The sequence below is a fragment of the Belonocnema kinseyi genome, chromosome 4 (assembly GCF_010883055.1).
Source record: "Belonocnema kinseyi isolate 2016_QV_RU_SX_M_011 chromosome 4, B_treatae_v1, whole genome shotgun sequence".
Classification (NCBI taxonomy): Eukaryota; Metazoa; Arthropoda; class Insecta; order Hymenoptera; family Cynipidae; genus Belonocnema; species Belonocnema kinseyi.
In genome coordinates, this window is record NC_046660.1 from 53740172 (window position 1) to 53762242 (window position 22071).

General features: G+C 25.4%; 1 protein-coding gene across 1 annotated transcript in view; it reads right to left on the reverse strand.

Annotated features, from left to right (window-relative positions):
• The window catches only part of LOC117172080 (NADP-dependent malic enzyme-like), a 130007-nt gene extending 113971 nt beyond the window's left edge, over positions 1-16036 (reverse strand). Inside the window, exon 1 of the mRNA XM_033359838.1 lies at positions 15939-16036. Within this exon, the coding sequence (XP_033215729.1) occupies positions 15939-15961 (23 nt within the window). The 5' untranslated portion in view covers positions 15962-16036. The remainder of the gene's footprint in view (positions 1-15938) is intronic.
• Between the last annotated feature and the right edge of the window lie 6035 nt (positions 16037-22071).

Below are 22071 nucleotides of genomic sequence, written 5' to 3' on the forward strand. Positions count from 1 at the left end.
ATTTTCGACCAAGCACTTGTATTTTTAACCAGAAAAGATTAAATATCTACAAAGAAGGATAATTGTCTACCAAAAAACTCGAAGTTTCCACAAAAAAGTTAAAAAAATAGCCCAAAAAAATATTTTTTCAATAAAAAAATGAACTTAGGGGTTGAAAATGCAAAAAAAAAAAAAATAGAAAATACCACTAATTATAAATTTATTCTTCATTGTATTTTTTCTATAAAATAAACTTTACAAAAGTAAAATCACATAATTGCTTGATTGATAAGGGGTTAAAGTAAAAAATCATTTTATAATTAGTGGTATTTTATATATTTTTATTTTTTGGGGGTTACCTTCTTGGAAATCCAATGATTTCATAAATAGAAAGAACAATTTCCAGTATAAAACCGAAAGTTTTACAAAAATTGTGAATTTCATAACTGAATGATAATCCAAAATTAAAAAAAAAAAACGTTTGAAAAACGTTAATATAACAAAAAATTGTTGCACGATTGTGAACCTTCTTTGAAATATAATTTTTTAAATTAAAAATCCCAATTCCCGACAACAAACACTAACTAAGCCAAAAATTGTTAAAGTATTTTGAAGTTTGTTTAAATTGTAAGGATTTTAGTTTGAAAATACTAATTTGGAATTTGAATTGAAAACATTATCTAAAATGGTTAAAAAATTATTAATCTTCTTTGAAATTTCATGCTTGTTTATTAAAAATAATAATTTCAGGTGGATCACATCAACATAAGCTCAAGTCGATGAAAACTTGTAAATATTATTTTAATTATATAATTACAGCGAAACTCTTCTATAGCGCCGATTTTGGGGCTGATGGTGGGTGGGAACTAACTTATTATAGCCCGCTCCACTTTTGTTTGTTCACGCCTGAGTGCTCATCTGATTGACAACCGCAGATCCGGCGCAGCTCCTGTTACACCCACCTGCGGAGCGGCGTCATTTTTCGAAAGGGATATAGAAGGGAGGGCTGTTGAAGAGTGTCACTGTATTTTCTATAAAAATACTAAACATTTTTTACGAAAAACACTAACATAAAAATAAAGAAAATTGTTCATAATTAAAAAGATTCTTCGAAATCAATTTTTGTTTAAAATAATCGATTTCCTTTGATAAACTTTAATAAAACCAGAGAATTTTAGAAAATTGCTAATCTTATTCGATTTATAATGAATTTTTAAAATAAAGATTTCAGATGAATATCACCAACATAACCAGAAGCCGTTAAAAAATATTTGAAATAGAATGATTTTATTTTTAAAATACCAATAATTTCTCACAAACAACACTTACAATGCTCAAAATTGTAAAAATATATTAAAACTTGTTCAAACTGTAATAATTGTGGTTAATAAATAATATCAACTTTCGATGTAAAACAAAATAATAACTTATAAAATTGTTAAAAAATTATTAATCTTTTTTGAAATCGATTTTTGTTGGAAATAACCGATTTCTTTGTAAAATGTTAATATAATCTGACACTGTCAAAAAATTGTTAATCTCGTTAGAAATACAGTAAAAAACTTCAGTAGCCCTCGCTTCTATAGCCCTTCCGAGAATTGACGCCGCGCCGCAGATAGGTGTAACAGGAGCTGCGCGAGCCTGCAGTTGTCACTCAGGCGTGGCCAAACAGAAGCGTGGCGAGCTATAATGAGTTAGTTCCAACCCACCGTCAGCCCCAAAATCGGTATAAAAGATAACATAACCTAAAATTGTTGAAAATTGGAAATCTCGATGACGATTGTCATTTAAAATACTAATTTTAAGCGAAAATGAAAGGTAAAATCCAAAAGATCACTTTTAAAAAATATAAAATTAATAAATTAATTTTCCTCGCTTCTGCGAATAGCTGAATCTGAAGTACAGAATTCTTAAAAAAAACACGGAATTTTATTTGTCTTTCTGAGGTGATAATTCAATATCCACAAGGCCAAAATACTTTGACTAGAGCTCGTTTAGCGCAGAATTCAACAGGCTTTCTAAGGCTTAAAAAATATTTTTAGCTCTACTCTGGACGGCGCTATCACCTTTCAAAGTCAAGGCTAATTTCTAATAAATGGGTCACCCGGTTAGTGGTCTGATGCTAACAGTCGGTATTGTATGTATTACTGTGTATACTAATTTATTGTAAATAATTTCTTTCATTTTCGAGAAATTATCTTTATTAATTTCTAGCAAAAATAAAAAACACCATTTTCAAAGAAGAAATGGTTCCCATTCTATTGTTTATGAAGATATAATAATTGTAAAAATGATTTGTTAATTAATAGAGTGATTTTTAAAACTTAAATTTCAAAATCCCCATTCCAAGTTTAAATTATAATTTTTTACGAGAATACCCTGATCCAAATGAGAATTATAATTCTAGAAAAATCCCAGTTCCAAATAAGAATTTGTTAAATATTACAAATTTCCCTGTTCCAAGTATGTATTATAATTCTTTTGAAAAATTCCTTGTTAAAATCGAGAATTGTAATTGATTCCGAAAATTGCCCGTTTCAACTCAGACAAAAATTCTTTTGGAAAATTCCCTGTACTAAACCAGCATTCAAAATTTTAATTCTTTTCATAAGTTGTCGGTTTTAACTCAGAATTATATTTCTTTAAAAAAATCCCTGTTCCAATCCAGAATTGTAATTCTTTTCGAAAATCCCCCGTTTGAATTCAGAATTAAAATTCTTTTAAAAAATTGCATAATCCAATCCAGAATCGATATTCCTGTCGAAAATTTCCAGTTCTACCTAAGAATTCGTTACAATTTGAAAATTACCTGTTCCAAGAATTTAATCTAATTTCAAAAATTCCGTGTTTTAACTCAGAATTAGAATTCTTTTGAAAAATTCCATGTTCAAATCCAAAATTTGAATTCTTTTCTAAAATTTCCCGTTTTAGCTCAGAATTAGAATTATTTTTAAAAAATTCCTCTCTCAATCGAGAATTATAATTCTTTTCTAAAATTTTCAGTTCCAGCTCAAAATAGCTCAACCTTAAAATATTTTGAAATCCCATAACTTATTTAAATACAGTCTAATTAATTAAGTTGATTTAAAAACTGGAAAGTTGATTTAACAAATTGGAATCAGTATACAGTAATTTCGCAGACATTTTTTTTTTATTTTGTAAAATTAAATAACGATGTTTTTGCTTTGTAAAAGTAACGTTATAATACGACAAATAATTTCTTAAGGGTTTAAAATTAAGTTCTTTCTGTTGCAAATTATTTTGTTTGTTAAAAATTCGACTGTTTTATAGAATAATTGTTTTTTTTGGCAAACAAATTTTTGGTTTAAAAGTGCAACTATTGGTTGAAAACTAATTTATTCAAGTATTCAAGTATTTTCTTAAAAAATTTGATTTTGTTTGTTAAATCCAACTTTTTTTTACTTTCAATTATAATAATTTTTGTTGAAATATCAACTATTACATTTTTTGTTGATTAATCTTTTTACGTAGAAAATTCTACTCATTGGTTGAAAGTTACACTACTTTCTTGAAAATTATAATTTGTTTTTGAAGATTCAAAATTTTAGTGAAAAATGTAACTCGTTGCAAATTAACATTTTGGTTGAAAATGCATATTCTCGGGTGGAAAATTCATCTATTTTGTAGAAGATTCATCTTTTAGCTTGAAAATTTAGCAAACTGATTGATATTTTTTTTTTGGCTGAGATATTTTTTTGTTGAAACTTCAACTATTTTGTTGATAATTCATCCTCTTGGTTTGAGAATTGATCTCCTTTCGTAGACATTTCACCTGTCCCAGTAAAAAATTAATCTGTGTCTCTCACAAATTCACTTTTTTATTGAAAATTCCGCAATTTGCTAGGAAATGGATCCATTTGGTTGAAAATTTATGTATTTTGTCGAAAATTCGTTTTTTTTGTAGAAAATAATCTTTGAGTCATGAATAATGCAATGGTTTCATTACAAATTATTTTTTTTTTTAGTTGAGGATTCAAATATTAGGTTGAAAATTCGTGTTTCTTCGTCAAACCTAACCGTTTTTTTATAAATTATAATCTTTTTTGCTTAAATATATTAAATATTATATTTGTCGTGGAAAACTCATCATCTTAGGTTGAAAATATAACTTCTTAGTTAACAGTTGAACTAATTTCTTAAAAGTTAATTTTTTTGGTTAAAAATGCATCATTTTATTTGAACATTCTCCGGTTGAAAATTAGACTGTATTGTAGAATAATCATTTTTTAATTTGAAATTAATTGTCTAAATCAAAATTAAACTTTTTTATTTTTGGTAAAAAATTGATCTTTCTTATCTTAAAAATTCAAATATATAGTTGAAAATTGTTACATATAAAAAATGTAAAAATTGTTACATACAAAAAATGTAACTAAAAAATTAATTAACTAACATTTGGATTGGCATCATGATTCACAATTCAATTTTTTTTTTATTAGCAGAATAGTGTCATCGCTAAAAAAAAGTGTCAAATCGTGCATAGCGTAGTGAGTCCGAAGCCTGGAAAAGTATACTATACATATACTTATAGTGAGTAATTCCCAGTGAATAGATTTGAGAACAAGGTTAACTCAGAGGGCAGAGGGGCTAGGTTAATTAAATTGTACTGACGATCGTTTAACCCTTGAATCAAGTTTTGTGCAACACTAATTAAAGCTGAAAGTAGCTAATTAGGTCCGCGAAATAATGTCTAAGCTTCAGATTAATATTCCTCAAATGTATTTCTTTATTAAAACAATATTTTCTGTTTTAATTTTCCAATTAAAAAAGTACTTCTCTAATTCAAACTGTAATTTATTCAAATATATATTTTAAGCATAATTACCCTACCTTCAGCCATTACGGTACCTATTGTTGTCAAGAGAGGAACAGGAATAACAATTTAAAATTCAAAATACACCAAAACCCCGATTTCGTAACCCCCGTTTTTGTAATTCCTAGAATAGCTGATCCACGTAGCTTCTCAGAAGGCAGGCCGAGAGACGGTTTCGACTGTCGTCTTGGAAGGGCCGCAGTTAGCGAGTACTCAGCATAGTATATTGCGCAATATTATGCATTCCAATTAGAAACGGTTCATACGGCCCTGAATTTATGTTTTGATTCCCCCGATTTAGTAACAAAGCTATTTGCAGGCAACTCCCGACACTGTTACTAAATCGGGGTTCTGGTGTAAAATAGGCTCGAAGTAAGAAATACATTGTAGAAAATTATGTATAATTTAAAAGTAGAGTCTATAAAAATTGAAAAGTTTTTATTTCGAGATCTTCAAACAGAAACCAATTTCAAATTTTACATTGAACATTGCAACACTGATTTCAGATGATTATAAAATATCATAGTAAAATTATGAAATTGTCACCCTCTACTATCCTTTGGAAATAATTATTAAGATCTTAAAAGGCTTTACTTTATAATTTTGCAACCTTGAACGATTTAAATTTCATACCAAGCCATTTTGAATGTAATATAAATTTACTCAATACTTATTAATGATTTAAATTTAGCAAATACTGTAGAATCTTTATGAATTTAATTTCAAAACTTAGGAATTCAATTTCTTCTTAAATATTCAGGGTCGTGAATGTAAAATTACTCAATTAGTAAGTTTATCGATTTACAACTATCCAATTTTTAATAATTGAATTTTAAATGATTCAATTTGCAAAATTTGATAAATGTACAGAAGGGTTTAAATAAAAATTTCGAATTACAAACACTATAGACTTGAAATAATCTAATTTATCATATTTTGAGTTAAAATTATTGAATTTGGAATGTTATGAATAAAAAATGCTTTAACCTTTACGGCCCTCATTTTTAAAATTAAGCTGCAGCGAAACTAACATTTTTTATCTGTCAATTTGGCATATAATTCAAACAAAAAATATTAAATTAAAAATACTTTCAATTTCAACTATAATTTAAATGACTTTTCAACCAGATAGTTCAAATATATACAAAAAACTTTTTATGAAAAATGGAACAGTTATATTTTCAGATAAAAAAAATTATTTTCAATCAACAAAAAAAATAACGCAATTTCAAGCAAATAGTTAAATTTTCAACCAAAGGGATATCTTTCTAACTACAATGATGAATCTTCAAGCAAAATAAATATATTTTTTTAAATAGTTCAATTCTCAACCAAATACATTTTCTACCAAAAAAGAAGAATTTTTACCCAAAAACATTATTTTAAACCAAGATTGATTTTCTATCGAAAAAGATAAGTTTTCAACAAAATACATGTGTTTTTCACAAAATAGTTGAAAAGCCTACTAAACAAAGTGAAATTTTTATAACAAATTTTTTTTTAAATATTTTAAATTTCAATAAAAAAATGGTTCATAAATTAATTGAAATCTCAAATAAAACAGTCTATTTTTCAAACCAAAAAGATAAATTTCCAACAAAAGAGTTGAATTTTCAACCAAGAACGATTTTTCAGTTGATAATGAAAAAAAAAAAAAAAAAGAAAATCAACCTGAAATGCTGCATAACAGTTGAGTAATCCTACCCAAGAATATGAATTTTTAACATGAAACATCAGTTTCCAAGCAAAAAATATTAATTTCCTACTGAAATAATTCAAATTTCAAGCAAATAGTTCAATTTCCAACCAAGGAGATAAATTTGTAAACGATGAATTATCAACGAAAGCAATTAATTTTTAATAAAATAGTTGAATCCTTAAACAATAGAAATTATCAATTGCAAACCAAACAATTAAATTTTTAACCAAGAACCTTAATTTGCCATCAAGAAGATAAATCTTCTAATAAAAGACGAATTTTAAACCAAAAACATGCATTTTCAACCGAGAAGATTAATTTTCTACTGAAAAATACAATTTTCAACAAAATAAACGAATTTTTAACAAAATATTTCAATTTTATACAAATTGAAGATAAGTTTTGAATCAACATGGGTTAGTTGATTTTTCAGTTGAAAAAATTAATCTCCAACTGAAAAGTTGCATCTTTAACAACAACAAAAAAGACATTTTTACCAGAAAAGAGATAAATTTTCAAAATGAAAGTTAATTTTTGACCAAGAAGACTAAATTAGCAAATAGGGAATGGAGGTTTTAATTTAAAAAGTCAAAAGTTTGACTTTTCACAGCGAAAATATAAATATTGAATAAAAAATTGAATTTTAAATTAAGAAATATGAATTATCGATTAAATTGCTAAATTACAAAAATTAAAAATGACTTTAAATCAAAAAATTGCATTTAACGCCCATTATTTGCACTTTCAAGCAAAAGAAACCATTTTTTTTAAAAGGGTAAATGCTTAACCAAATAGTTGAATTTTTAATTGAATGATAAAAATTTCCAAGACACAAGATTAAAATTCAAACCAGAATAGGTGCATTTACAACCAAATAGTTGAATTTTCTAGCCATAAGGTCACATTTTTAAAAAGGCTGTTGATTTATCTACAAAAATTGATTTTCAACTAAGAAATATGCCTTTTCTACTAAAAAAAAAGAATTTTCTATCCAAAAAGACGAATCTAAAAAAGAAAACCAGTTGAATTTTCGACAAAAAAAAACAACGGAGTGGCTATTACGCCATACATGTATGTCGAAATAGCCGACGATAGCTTATTTTGACATACAAGTATGGCGAAATAGCCGACTGTATCTTATTTCGACATACAATTATGGCCAAATAAGGACGGTATTTTGTTTCGCCCTTTCGCAATATATGCAGGAGAGGGTGGCGGTCAAAATAAGGAGAGTAATTTATTTATTACTATATGTTAAATTATAATAAAGAGGCTAATCATTAAAAAGAGAATTTTAATTGCACCAGCGAAACATGAGAATGAGAGGTTAGTTAACCTCAAAATCTCAAGACATTACTCAGAGGTGGTTCTGACCACTGCTGTCAGGTGGCGCTAAAAACGAATGCGCGAAATTTAAATTTCAATATACTTTGCTACTATAGCTACGAATGAAACACTTCAATTCTAGGAAAATAAAAAAAATTGTCAGGTCCGAATCTATTTCAGTTCATGCAACTTCAAGTCACAGAATCATTCGCCTCTTTAACACGTTAAGCCGAGAATGCCCCTTTGGGTACACCACTCTTTCTGCAATGATAAGTCATGCAATTCAAGGTATAAAAAATTGAGAGACACATATTTTTGAATCTTAAGATCCCTTCTTTCCGATGGTGGGAATGAAAATGTGATAAAATGTTGTTAATTATGAAAAAATATCGTTTAAACAAAAGAAACACGATTTTTTCTATTTTTTTTTTTACAAAATCGAGTTTTCCCATTGGTTCTCAGTGTGCAATCTACTTGGAACCTCAATAACCGGTGGAATAAATGCCTAAGCTTTTAGAATATATGGTTCCGAGATCAATTTTTTATCTTAGTGTGTTCAAAATGGCTCGTTAATGACAAAATTTTTGGGAAGACATTCATGATTTTTTTTCTCAAAAAGCGTTTTCTTTCCGAGAAAGTGCAAAAGGAGAAAAAGTTCTTAGAATCACTCAAAGAATACGTGAGAATTTTTCGAGAAAGTTTTACATTATTTTTTTGATTTTGCAATTTGTCGACTTTTAAAAAATTAAAGAATTGCTCCAAAAATTCTAAAAAAATTCAGGTGAATTTTTTGTTCGATTCTAACAACTTTTTATTCTTGATAACTTTTTTTATAAGCTCATGGTTCTCAAGAAAAAAATTCTCAAAAGTCATCATTGACAATTTACATGATCAAGAATTTGAAAACACTAAGATAAAAAAATGATCTCGGAACCATGTATTCTGAAAGCTTAGGCATTTATTCCACCGGTTATTAAGGTTCCAAGGAGATTACACACTGAAAACCATTCGGAAAACTTGATTTTATAAAAAAAATTATAAAAAATCATGTTTTTTTTGTTTAAATGATATTTTTATATAATTAACAACATTTTATTACATTTTCATGCCCACCATCGGAAAGAAGAGATCTTAAGCTTCAAAACTATGTGTCTCTCAATTTTTTATATCTTGAATTGCATGAGTTATAATTACAGAAAGAGTGATGTACCCCAAGGGGCAGTCTCGACGTTAACGGTTTAATATGTAGCGAATTATAGATTTTCGTGTGAGGTATTTGTTGTAGAGCTTTTGAAAAAAAAGCAAAATTTTTTCTTTTTTTTTTTTTTCTTATTGCAAAGCCCAAAAGAAAAAGTTGGAATTAAAACTATTTTTGTATCCGCCTCCCAACCCAAGAAAATTATATTTTTAATGTTTGTTATCTAATGTTTATTTATTATTCCTTCATAACTAAAAAGGAAAAACACAGTTAAACATTTCAGAAAAATACGAAACTTTCTAACATTAAGCAAAGATTATTAGTAATATTGTATTATATTAATATTATATTATTAACATTAATGTATACATGTATGTCGAAATAGTCGGAGCCAAAAAACAAACACTTTTCAATATAATACTTGAATTTTCAATAAAATAATTCAACTTTCAACCGGAAGTTTGTCAAAAGTACGGTAAAAACAGGATTTCCTAAAAACAAGAGGAATAGAGGGGAAATGGGAAAGAGTGTGAAATCTGATATTGAATAGCATAGATAGATTACTATAGATTTCAGACATAGGCTAAATGCCTAGAAAATATTATTACCACTTAAAAAATTGTTAGCATCCGAGTTTATAAATTTTTAATTGTTTTCAATTCGATTAAAAACGGTTACTTCGTATAAATAATTTCTTAAATAACAAAAAAAAATCTGCCTTATCCCGGATTTGAACCAGGAACGCCACTGTACACGAGTGGGTCGTTTACCAAATACGCGACCAAGGCTGAGGCAGATTTTGTTTTGTTCTGCAAGAGGTTATGTTCCGAAGTAATCACTGAACATCGAATTTAAATAAATAAAGAATTTCATAAAAACATTAAATTTTCTTCTTTTTTTGATGAAATTTAAAATGAAATGGATTAAAGTGACTAAAGTTGACTTTTCCTTTAAGAAAGTGACTTTTCGAAAAAAAAAAGATTTTGGAGGACATCCAAAATTCACTTATTCATGTAGAATTTGCGTTGCCTACGTCATGTTATGATGTGTACCAGAATAAAACGCAGCTTGTTCTTGATCATTTGTGAGGCAAAGAAAGGCTAGTGTGAAAATATATGGAGCACTTCAAAATTATAATGAAAAAATTGTTTAAAAAATGCTAATTTCATATATGTTATTAGAATGAATTCATTTCTCTCTTATTTTACTGCTTTTAATTGTGAATGATTCATTGAGCTTGAAGAAGATAGTCGTTGGTAATAAATAATTAGAATGTTCTATTTGCAGATTCGCGTCTGAATACAATGAATATTTGTTTTATGAGGAAGTTTTTTTTTCATACAAACATATCAAATTCAAATGGAAGATAATATCATGCTGGTGTAGTTTAAAAACGGACGCTCTGTAGATATGACTAATAACTCAGATTAAAGGATAATCAACTTATTATTTCTATATTATTTTTGTTATATTATTATAATTTTTTATATATAATTATTTTATAAATTATTATAAATTATTGTATATGTATATCATTTAATATTATTTATATTATAAATAATATTATTATAATATTATTTTATTTTTGAATCAAATTTTTTTCACTTATCTTAACAAGACATGAAACATGAAGGTAAAGCGTGAAACTAATTTTGGAAGCGAATTAATTGTGTTGAATTTCATCGCTAAATAATAATTAACCTAATTTCGTATTGATGTTCCGTCTATATTAAATTGCTACATTAAAAATATTATTGACAAAATAGTTTATTTCGATATTAAATTTAATAACGAGTGAGATATTGTAGACTTTAAATATGTATTTACAATTCTCGAATTTTACTAGATCAATTTCTTTTATTCAATTAAATATTTAGAAATTAGGTCATTATTGAAGGTTACTATGAAATCCTGATTTAGAAATTCGCTGACATTTCCCTGACCTATTTTTCATTTCCCCTCACCGACCTAAATTTTTCAATTACAAAAAAAATCAATTTACAAGCCAAAAATAAGAATTTTCTCTTGCAATAATTGAATTTTCAACCCAAAAAAGATGAATTTCAGCCAAATAAGTTAATTTTCAACAAAACCGGAAAACGAATTTTTAACAAAATAATTAAATTTTAATATAAAGAAGTAAATGTGTATCTGAATACTTAAATTGTAGACCTAAAGTATGATTTTTTCTACCAATTTTCTTAAAACAAAATACACTAATTTAAAAAAAAATATATATAAATAAATTGTTAACCAAAAATAAAATAAATACATTTTTAAAACTAGAAAAATAAATTCATGAAAAAAATGATTTTTCCACCAAATAGTTTCATTTTCAACTAAAGAAACAAATTTTTAAACAAAAAATGAAGTTTTGACAGGTGAGATTTCTTTTTTTACAAATAAAAGACAAATTGTCAACAAAATAATTGAATTTTCACCTGAAACAAGTGTATTTTCCACTTAAAATATAAAAATTTAATTTTCAATAAGATAAAATAAAATTTAAACGAAATAGTTAAGTTTTCAAACAAGGAAATTAGTTTGCAACCAAAGAGTTGCATACCAAAAAAAATTAACTTTTAACAAAATACATTAACTTTCAACCAAATATTTAAATTTATTAAGGAGTTCTCAAACCAAAGAAATTATTTTTAACCAAAAAGTTGAATTTTAAACGAAAAGATGACTTTTCTGCCATAAAAATGTAATTTCTACCAAAAAACGAATTTTCTACAAAAAGACGAAAAGTTGCAACCTCACTCGAAAGGATGATTTTCAATCAATAATTATGAAATTAAAAACGAATAGCACAAATTTGAAGCCAAAAATATATTTTTTGAACCAAAAATGGAACCTGAAAACTTTCAGTTACAAAAATAATCAGAAAAAAATGCAATCAAGAAAGACTAATTTTTAAGCAAATGGATTAACTTTTTATAAAAAGATGAAATTTCAATGAAGAAAATTAATTTTTTCAATCAAAAAGATGAATTTTCAACAAAATGTATGACTTTTCGACTGAATATTTCAATTGTCAAATAAAAAAAATAATTTTTAGCAGAAAAAAAGAACATTCAACAAAAAATTTAAATTTTGAACCAAAGTTGTAACTGAAAAAATTATATTTCAAAAGGTTGTTCGACTTTCATCCAAGTATTGCAATTTGAAACAGAAAGATACATTTTTTACTATGAAGGTTAATGTCCTATTAAAAAGACGAATTTTCAAAGAAAATACATCAATTTTCAACAAAAATGTTGATTTTTAGGCCAAAAATACGAATTATCTACACAATAATTAAATTTTTAAACTGAAAATATGATTTTTTAACGAAAAAGGTCATTCTCTACTAAATAGTTAAATTTTCATCAAAATAGTTTAAATTTTAACAATGAACTTTAATTTAAAAAAAATTAATTTTCAACAAAAAAATAAATTTTAAACCAAACAGTATAATTTTCTACTAAATTATTAAATTTTCAAGCTAATAATAAGAATTTTTCTACAAAACCGTTCAATTTTCAACCCGAATATGTATATTTACAACTATAAGCATAAACCTTCAATGAAAGAAAATGAATTTTTGGAAAAGCTGCACTTGAATTTTATTTTTTAAGAAAAAAAGATCTTAATGAAAATAAATAAAAAATAATTGAAAATTAATCATGAAAGAAGAATTTACAACAAAATAGTTGAACCTGTAACTAAAATAGATTAATTCTCAAACAAACAGTTACATTTTTTAAAAAGGCTATTGTTCAACCAATAAAATTAATTTCATTCGAAAATTACGAATTGAAAAAAAACATAATTTTTCAATTCAAAATATCGATTTTTAATTATGAATATTCGAAAAACTGAATTTTCAATCAAAGAGTTCAACATTTAATCTAAAAGATGATTAAAAAAAGAATAATTTTCTAAACTAGTTTCAACTAAAAATATTAATTTTCTACAAGAATGGACTAATTTCCAACAATATAATTTAAATTTGAATTCAGAATATTAATTTTCTAATAGAAATGGAATAGTGAGATTTTTAATTAAAATAATATATTCGCAGCCAAAAAAAGGAATTTTCAACTAAGTAGTTCAACTTTCAATTGAAGCGATGATTTTCTCAAACTAAAATGATACATATGTAAAAAAAAGTTCAACAAACGGGTTCAACATATTGGCCTAAAAGATGATTTTTAACCAAGAAAATTAATTTGATAAAAATGGAGTATTCAAATTTTGAATTAAATAGGTATTCTTTTACAAAAACGCAAAAAGCTTCGAACAAAAAAATTAATTGTATACCAAAATTATTTCTTTTTCAACAAAATACATTAATTTTGAATTAAGAATAACAATTTTTAGCAAAAAATGGTTCAGTGCCATTTTAAGTTTAAAAATATATTCTCAATAAAAAAACGAATTTTGAACGAAAGAGTTTAACATTAAATCCAAAAGATAGTTTCTAACCCAGAACATCAATTTGCAAAAAACGGGAATGTGAATGTTCAATAAAATAGGTGAGTTTTTAATAAAAAGATTAATTTTATATAAAAATTTACTAATTTTCAACAAAATAAAACAATTTTCAATTAAAAATAACAATTTTTAGCAAAAAATGAAACTGTGGCATTGTAACTTGAAAAAATATATTCTCAATAAAAGAAAACGAATTTTCAATAAAATGATTAAACTTTTAATCAAAGACATGCATTTTTAACCCAAAGTATGATTTTTAACCAAGAAAGTTAATTTTCTAAAAATGTAAGTCAAATTTTCAATTAAACAAATGTATTTTTAATTTCAATGAAATAAATCAATTCAGGATATTAATTTTGTAACAAAAAGTGGAATAGTGATATTTTTAGTTATATATATATATATATATATATTTACCCAAATAATATTTACCTAAAACATGATTTTTAAAGAAAACGAAATTTTATAAAAATGGGATAGTTACATTTTGAATTAAACATGTCTATTTTTAACAAAACAGGTTAACGCTTCGACCAAAAAATTAATTTTTTACAAAAATTAATTAGTTTTTAACAAAATACATTAATTTTGATTTAAAAATAAAAATTTGTCGCAAAAAGTGGAACAGTGCCTTTTTAAGTTAAAAAAATATATTCTCAATAAAAAAAAAACGAATTTTCAACGAATGAGTTCAACCTTGAATCCAAACTTCCATTCTTAGAAAATTAACTTCCTTGGTTACAAATCATATTTTGTGTTAAAAATGTATGTATTTGATTAAAAGTTGAACTATTTTATTGAAAATTCGTTTTCTTCTATAAAGAATATATTTTTTCAAGTTAAAATGTCACAGTTCCATTTTTTGCTAAAAATTGTTAGTTTTAATTGAGAATTGATCTATTTTGTTAAAAACTAATTAATTTTGGTAGAAAATGATGTTTTTGGTCCAAACTTCATCCTTTTTCGTTATTATTTTTTTTAAATTAAAAGTTGAAATATTTCGTTATTGAAAATTTAACCTAAAAGATCATTATTTTGTAACTAAGATGACTAATTATCTAAAAATTGGATAGTTAGATTTTCAACCTCAGATGAATCTTCAAGCCAAAGAAATAAAATTTTAACAAAGCAGTTTAACTATTAACCAGGTGGTTGCATTTTTGACCAAAGAAAATGGAATTTTTTTTTGAGAACAAGGGAAAATGATTTATTTAAAAATGGGAAGAGGGGAAAGAGTCTGTAGCTTCTTGCCCCCCCCCCCATCTCTTTATGAGATTGATAACTTAGTTTATGGACCGAAATTAGACTCTTAAAATATATTATAAAAATAACTTTTAATTTACCTACTAGTATATTCGAGAGAAAAACTTTCATCACTGAATAAAATTAACGGTGTTCTCCCTGTGAACAAAATAGCCGGCCTTTCCCGTTTTCACGGTAACGTAAACACCCTAATAATATGCTAAATTTGAATCGTCAAACATGACTTCATATAAAATTCAATGTAAATAATAAAACACTGAATAGTAGTAATTTCGATGGATTCAATGTAATAAAAATAATTAACATAATTAATCAATCATTCTCTTTGCGTAAGAATTATGAAAAATTTATAAGCTTAAAAATACACCTGACAGTTATATTAATAATTTCTAATTTAAATATAATTCATTATTATTAAATTATTGTTATATAATTTTTTATTACATAGCATTATATAATTACGGTGTAATTAAGAAAAAACAGTTTGTCCAAATTAAAAAAAAAAAATAATGAAAAAAAATCGATATAAAGCCTACCAACATTCCCAATTTTGCAAACCTCCACCACCAGGTGGTGACACATTCAGAGTGCAAAAACGAAACACTTTACCACCTCTTTTCTAAACGATTCTAAAAATTTCTACATCTTCCACTATCACTCAAAATGAAGTCATTTCCATATAAAATAGGGCAGCACAAAACAAAGTAGAATTTCAGGATTCGATAACAAATCAAATGAAAAGGGATTATTACATTTTTGCAAATTCGCTACCTGTCAATGGCCGGGGAAAAGGCGTCTGCTAGGGTCCTTAACCTAGTTATAACAATTCCGCTAATTATTTCCCGATATATTTTATGATTCCTTGCGGGTTCTGACTGACAAAAGCCACGAAAAATTTTTCGTTAGCAGAAAGTTTGGGCTTAATATTATAATATTGATCGTAGCACCAGCACCTATTTTCGGCACTGCACTGCGGTAACGAGGTTACGCGAGACCCTCTCATTGGCATTTCGACATGTGGGGTTGACATTTTCTGGGGTCGATTTATGATTTGCGAAGAGTTTTATGAAGACTAAAATAGTCGTTGGAATATTGTTCCACTAGTGTCATTCAAAATGATGGATTTAATGTTATTAATAAAAGGTTTTGTTTGTACTCACAACGCAGATCTTTGCAGGAACATCTCGCTCGGCGGGGTAAACCAGCTGATCGGAGTGATCACCTCCCTCCACTGGCCAGCGGTGTTCGGCGGACGCGGCTGCGCTGTGGGAGGTTTTTTTTCCTCTGTGCATGTTTGCTGATTCACCGGTTCTCACTGGTTGCAGAACGTTTCGCACACCTTTGAATTTTGAATTCGCACTCGGGAATCTAGACCATCTAGATACGATAAGACCGGTAAAGAGTTGAATTTTCAATAAAAACAAGATGAATGTCAATATAGATGCATTTTCAATAATACAGTTAGACTTTCAAGAAAATATTTGAAATTTTTAAATAAATGAATGTTTAATTTGGAAAGATGAATTATCAACCGTGAAAATTAATTTTTGTCCGAAAGACGAATTTTAAATTAAATAAATGAATTTACAAACAGATAATAAATACTGATTTTTAATTTAAAATATCAATTTTCAAGTATGGAATAGATACATTTTCAGTGAAGAAAAGTAATTCTTAATCAAAAATAAAAGAAATTTTCAACTTCTAACCACTTATGGAAATTAATTTTTTACCAAAACAGATGAGTTTTTGTTAAAATAATTAAATTTTTAACAAAATAATTTGACAAAATTTAATTTAAAAATAATTTAACAAAAATCAATTTAATAATTTTAAGTTTCAAATATTAATTTTTTTTAAATAATTAAATTTTTAACCAAATAGTAGAATTCTCAATAAAATACATGAATCTTCAACCAGAAAAGATCAATTTTCTGCAAAGGAAATTAATTTCCAACCAAAAATAAAACGATTTTTCAGGTATCAATCACGTAGTGAAATTTTTGACTAGAAAAGATGAATTTAAAAGAAAGAGTGTAATGTCAACAAAATAAATAAATATTCAACCAAATAGCAGAATTTTCAATTAGATACCTACATTTTCAACCAGGAAAGATCAATTGTTAATATAGAATATGAATTTTCAATATAGAATATCAATTTTCAATTTTAAATATCAACTTTCGATTCCAAATATCAATTTCAACCAAAAATAATTAAATTTTCAAATAAGCAGTTAAATTATCAAACAAAAAGATAAGTCTAGATTTAAAATATTAGTTTTTAACAAAACGGTTAAACTTTTAACCAAGTAGTTGAATTTTTGTCCAAAAAAGATTACTTTAAAAAAATAGTTTTATTTTCAACAAAATAACTCAATTTACAACTAAAGAGTAGAATTTTTAATAAAAGACGAAAATTTCTACCAGAAAAGATCAATTTTTAATTAAAAATTAACCAAAAATAAAAAAATTTTCTAATTTGAAGCAAGTAGTTCAATTTTTGACAAAAAAGATGACTGTTTAACAAAATAGTTTTCAATACAACAAATTATTTAAATTTTCAACTTAAGAGTAGAATTTTCAATATAATAGATCAATCTCTTATTAGAAAAAATCAATCTTCAATTTCAAATATCTATTTTCAACAAAAGGAATTAAATTTGGAACTGAATAGAATTTATAATAAAGTACATGAATTTCTAACCAGAAAAGATCAATTTTTCAATTGAAAATAGGCATTTTCAACAAAAACTAGAATAGATAGAGTGTCAATGAAGAAATTTGGTTTCTCAACCAAAAATAAAACGAATTTTCAAATTTCATGTAAGTTGTTGAATTTTTTACCAAAAAAGATGACTTTTTAACGAAATAGTTTAGTTTTCAACCAGAAAATATCAATTCTCAATTTAAAATATGAATTTACTACCAAATATATAATAGATATTTTTTCAGTGAAGAAAATTATTCCTCAACCAACAATTTAAGGAATTTTAAACAAAATAGTTAAATTATAAACCAAAGAGATTAATCTTGATTTAAAAAATTAATTTTTCAAAGTAGAAATTTAACATTTAACCGACTAGTGGAAAATTCATCTGGAACAACTTTCAACCGAATAATTGAATTTCTAAACAAAAACATTTTTAAAGAAGAAGATTCAGTTTCTACCAAAAGAGACGAATTTCTAACAAAATAAATCATTTTTCAAGTAGAGGAAATAAATTTTTGATTTAAAATATCAATTTTTAACTAAAAGTGGAATTGTTAAATTTTCCAAGAAGAATGTTATTTCTAAAAAGAAATTAATTTTTAGTAAAATATGTTACTAAATTTTCGATCAAAGGAATGCATTTCTCACTGAAATGAGTCTTCAACCAAAAAAATTATAAAAAAAAAATTTCAAGATTTGACCAAAAAGTATAATTTTTAAACAAAAAGTTGATTTTTTAACTACGAAGATTAATTTTCATACCCTTTTTTAACAAATACGTTTATTTATTAAAAATACTTAGAAAACACAAAGAAACTATCCAAAAATCATGTCCAATATTGTAGAAAAAAAATTTAATTGGTTATAAACAAATAACTGAATGCAAATTCTTTCGTGGCGATTGGCAGCGATTCTTTATCTAATTAGCACTAAATTTTAACAATTTATGGACAAAAAGAATTTTTTACTTGAATTAATAAAACTTAATTAATAAATTGTCACATTATAAACAAATCTTATAAACAATTATCCATATAAGGTATTTATGATGGAATAGATATAGTTTTTTTATTCAGAATCGATCATTTTCAGCCAACGAATAAAAAATTGAATAACTTTTAAAATTTGAAGCAATCTTATATAACAATAAATAATTTTGATTCTTAGCGAAAAAAAATGATTACCATGTTACGTATTTGTATACATTTTATAATTTTGCTGATAAACTTAATTAAAAATGCATTATTGATCCATTGTTGAGTATTCATACTTTGTTCATTTAACCCTATCAACTGTTAATAACCGATTCTTAAACTGGTTTTAGACACTCTGGTATAAATCCACTATTGCCATTATTATTAATTATTGAATAAACGTAGGCGCTCGCATTATATAATAAAGGATTTTAATAAGTAATTGTCTGAAAATCATTAATTGTTATCAACTTATAATAAGGAATTATTATTAATTTTTTGATATGTATATTTCGCAAGAAAAACTTAATTTTCAGTTTACAAATGCATTTGTCGAGAAAAATTTGTTTATTACACTGTTAATAACAATAACAATAGTAGATTTTTATTTGATGTCTAAAGAAAGCTAAAAAATTTCTTATGATAAATTTCTTATGATGAAATTTCTTATGATCAGTTGACTACGTTAAAAGAACAAAAATTAAATGCTTCAAAATAGCCAAATAATGCACTTGTTATTTGAGTTTGTTTAAACAATTATCGAATGTCATCGTTTAGTATAAAAAATACATAACTTATTCTATAGAATTAACAGCTATTTGTCTATTAATTTGATTTATAAATACATAGCATGATGAAAATTGATTAAAGAAGTTCGAAAATAGCCAAATATTGCATGTGATAATTAAGGGTTAAAAAAATTATTTTTACTGATCAAATATAATACTAAGATTTCACTGTCAACTAATGGAGATTAGAAGCAAAAGAAAAAGTGAACAACAATTAATTCCGTAGAAAAAATGTGATTATCCGGTAAATAAAACCGGAGATGAATAATTGTTTTTAATATTTGTTTATAAAATAACAAATTATTAATTATCATTTCATATGTCAACTAAAAAACTCTTTTTGTCCGTTAACAAATAATTATTGCTTAACTTTTTTACTGTTTCTACTTATATAAGGGAGTCGTTAGAACAAAAATGAAAAAATTTGATTGATCAAAAATAATATTTTGGAATATGAAGTAATGGTTTACAAAGAAATGAATTCCAGTTGTATTTTTCTAAAAAAAATACAAATTTCAGAGCGTGGCGTTTTTGAAAACATCTATTTTCAAGAATTTTAGCGTTTTTTGGATTTTGCTTGATTCTAAATCATCCGATTCCTACCTTACCGAAATTTTTTATCATATCAAATCCACAAGAATTGACGTAACGAGCTGAAAGTTTGGGAATTATAAATTAAGAATCATTTATATTTTTGAATGAAAATAACTCTTTAATGGTTTTTATCATGTAAACTAATTAATTAATTATTAGTCGATTACGAAATGCAAGTAACAGAAAGAAAAGAAAATTAAAAAAAAAAATTTTAATTTGTTATTATCAAGTTTAAATGCTTAAAACTAGACCAATAATGCGTTTTTTAATTAAGTTTATTAACAAAATTATCAAATATATACAAATCCCCAACATGATAACGATTTATTTAAACAATTTTTGCCAACAATCAAAATTATTCATTGTTATCTAAACTTACTTAAAACTGTAGACGTTTATCAATTTTTTATTGGATGGCTGAATATGCTCGATTCTGAATAAAAACCGTTATTTATTTCATTACAAATACCTTATATGGATAATTGTTCATAAGATTTTTGATAAATTAACAACTTATTAATTAAGCTTCATTAATTCAACTGAAAAATTCCTTTTGTCCATTAATTGTTCTAATTTAAAATTTAACTATTCCACTTTTGGTTAAAAATGGATATTTTGAATTGAAAATTGATCTTTTTTACTTAAAATTTCAAATCTTTTGTTAAATATCCGTCAATTTGGTAGAAAAGTAATCTTGTTTACAAATGAATCTTCATTATTAAAAAGAAAAAGGCTTTCTTAAAAATTAATCTGTTCTTATTAAGGATTTAACTATTTCGTTTAAAATTCGTCTTTTAGGGTTAAATTTAACTGTTTTTGATTTTAAGTTAAAATATTTTTTAGTTAAATTATCGAATATTGCATTTTCTAATGAGAATCCATGTTTTTGGTTTAGAAACGAAACTACTTGGTTGAAAAATTTTTCAGATGAATATTCCACTAGTTGGTTAAAATAAAAATTTCTACTTTGATAAAAATTAATTATTTTAATGAAGATTTATCTCTTTAGTTCAAATTGAAGTATTTTGGTTAAAATTCGTTGAATTGTTGGTTAAGAAATAATTTTCTCCACTAAAACGTATCTTATATATTTTTGGTTAAACATTCATGTAGTTCATTAAAAATTCTACTCTTTGGTTAAATTTTTTAAATTAATATCATGAAATATTATTATATTGGTTGAGAATTAAATTTCTTCATTGAAAATGTATCTATTCCATTTTTTGTTTAAAATTCATACTATTAACTGAAAATTGATCTTTTGTGGTTGAAAAGTCATGTATTTTATTGCAAATCTTACTATATTTAGTTAAAAATCTAATTATTATTTTTAAAATTTGATATTTTAAAGTGAAGATTGATCTTTTTTAGTAAAAAAATTGATTAATTTGATTGAAAATTCTGTTCTATAGTTAAAAGTTAAACCAATTTGTTAAAAACAAAAATATTTGTTAAGAAGTAATATTTTTTGGTCAAAACTTCAACTACTTGCTTGAAATTTAAAAATTCGTTTCATTATTGGTTGAGAATTAAATTTCTCAATTGGAAATGTACCAATTACATTTTTGGTTAGAAATTCATATTTTTAATTGAAATATGATCTTTCGTGGTTGAAAATTCATGAATTTTTATTGAAAATTCTACTGTTCGGTTGAAAATTTAACTATTGATATTGACGTTTGATAATTTAAATTAAAGTTTGATCTTTTCTATGGAAAAATATATGTATTTGATTGAAAATTCTACCCGTTACTTGTAAATCATATTTATTTGTTTAAATTATAACTATTCTGCTAAAAGTAATATTTGTTGGTCAAAAATTCAACTGCATGCTTGAAATTTGAAATTTCGTCTTATTTTTGGTATGATTAAAAAAATGTCGGTAAGGTAGGAATTGGATACGGGTCACATTCCCTTAATGCCAGTCACGTTCTAAATTTGTATAACTAGGAACAAAGTTTTGTTGTAAACAATTTATTTTTTATTTTTTAAAACCATTAAAATTTAGGACCGGGCCCACCTTTCTGACTACTTCTTATTTATTATCCTAAGTTTCCAACTTGATGTAGCGCTTCTTGGGAAAATAAGTCAGGAAATAAAAAAAGTTTTGATGATGTAGGAATCTGGTCGCATGACCTTTATCACTTTTTTCTCTTTGTGCCACACCAACATTTTCAAATATATTTTTCTTTTCCTATACCCTACATTTGCCGTTGCCCCTTCAC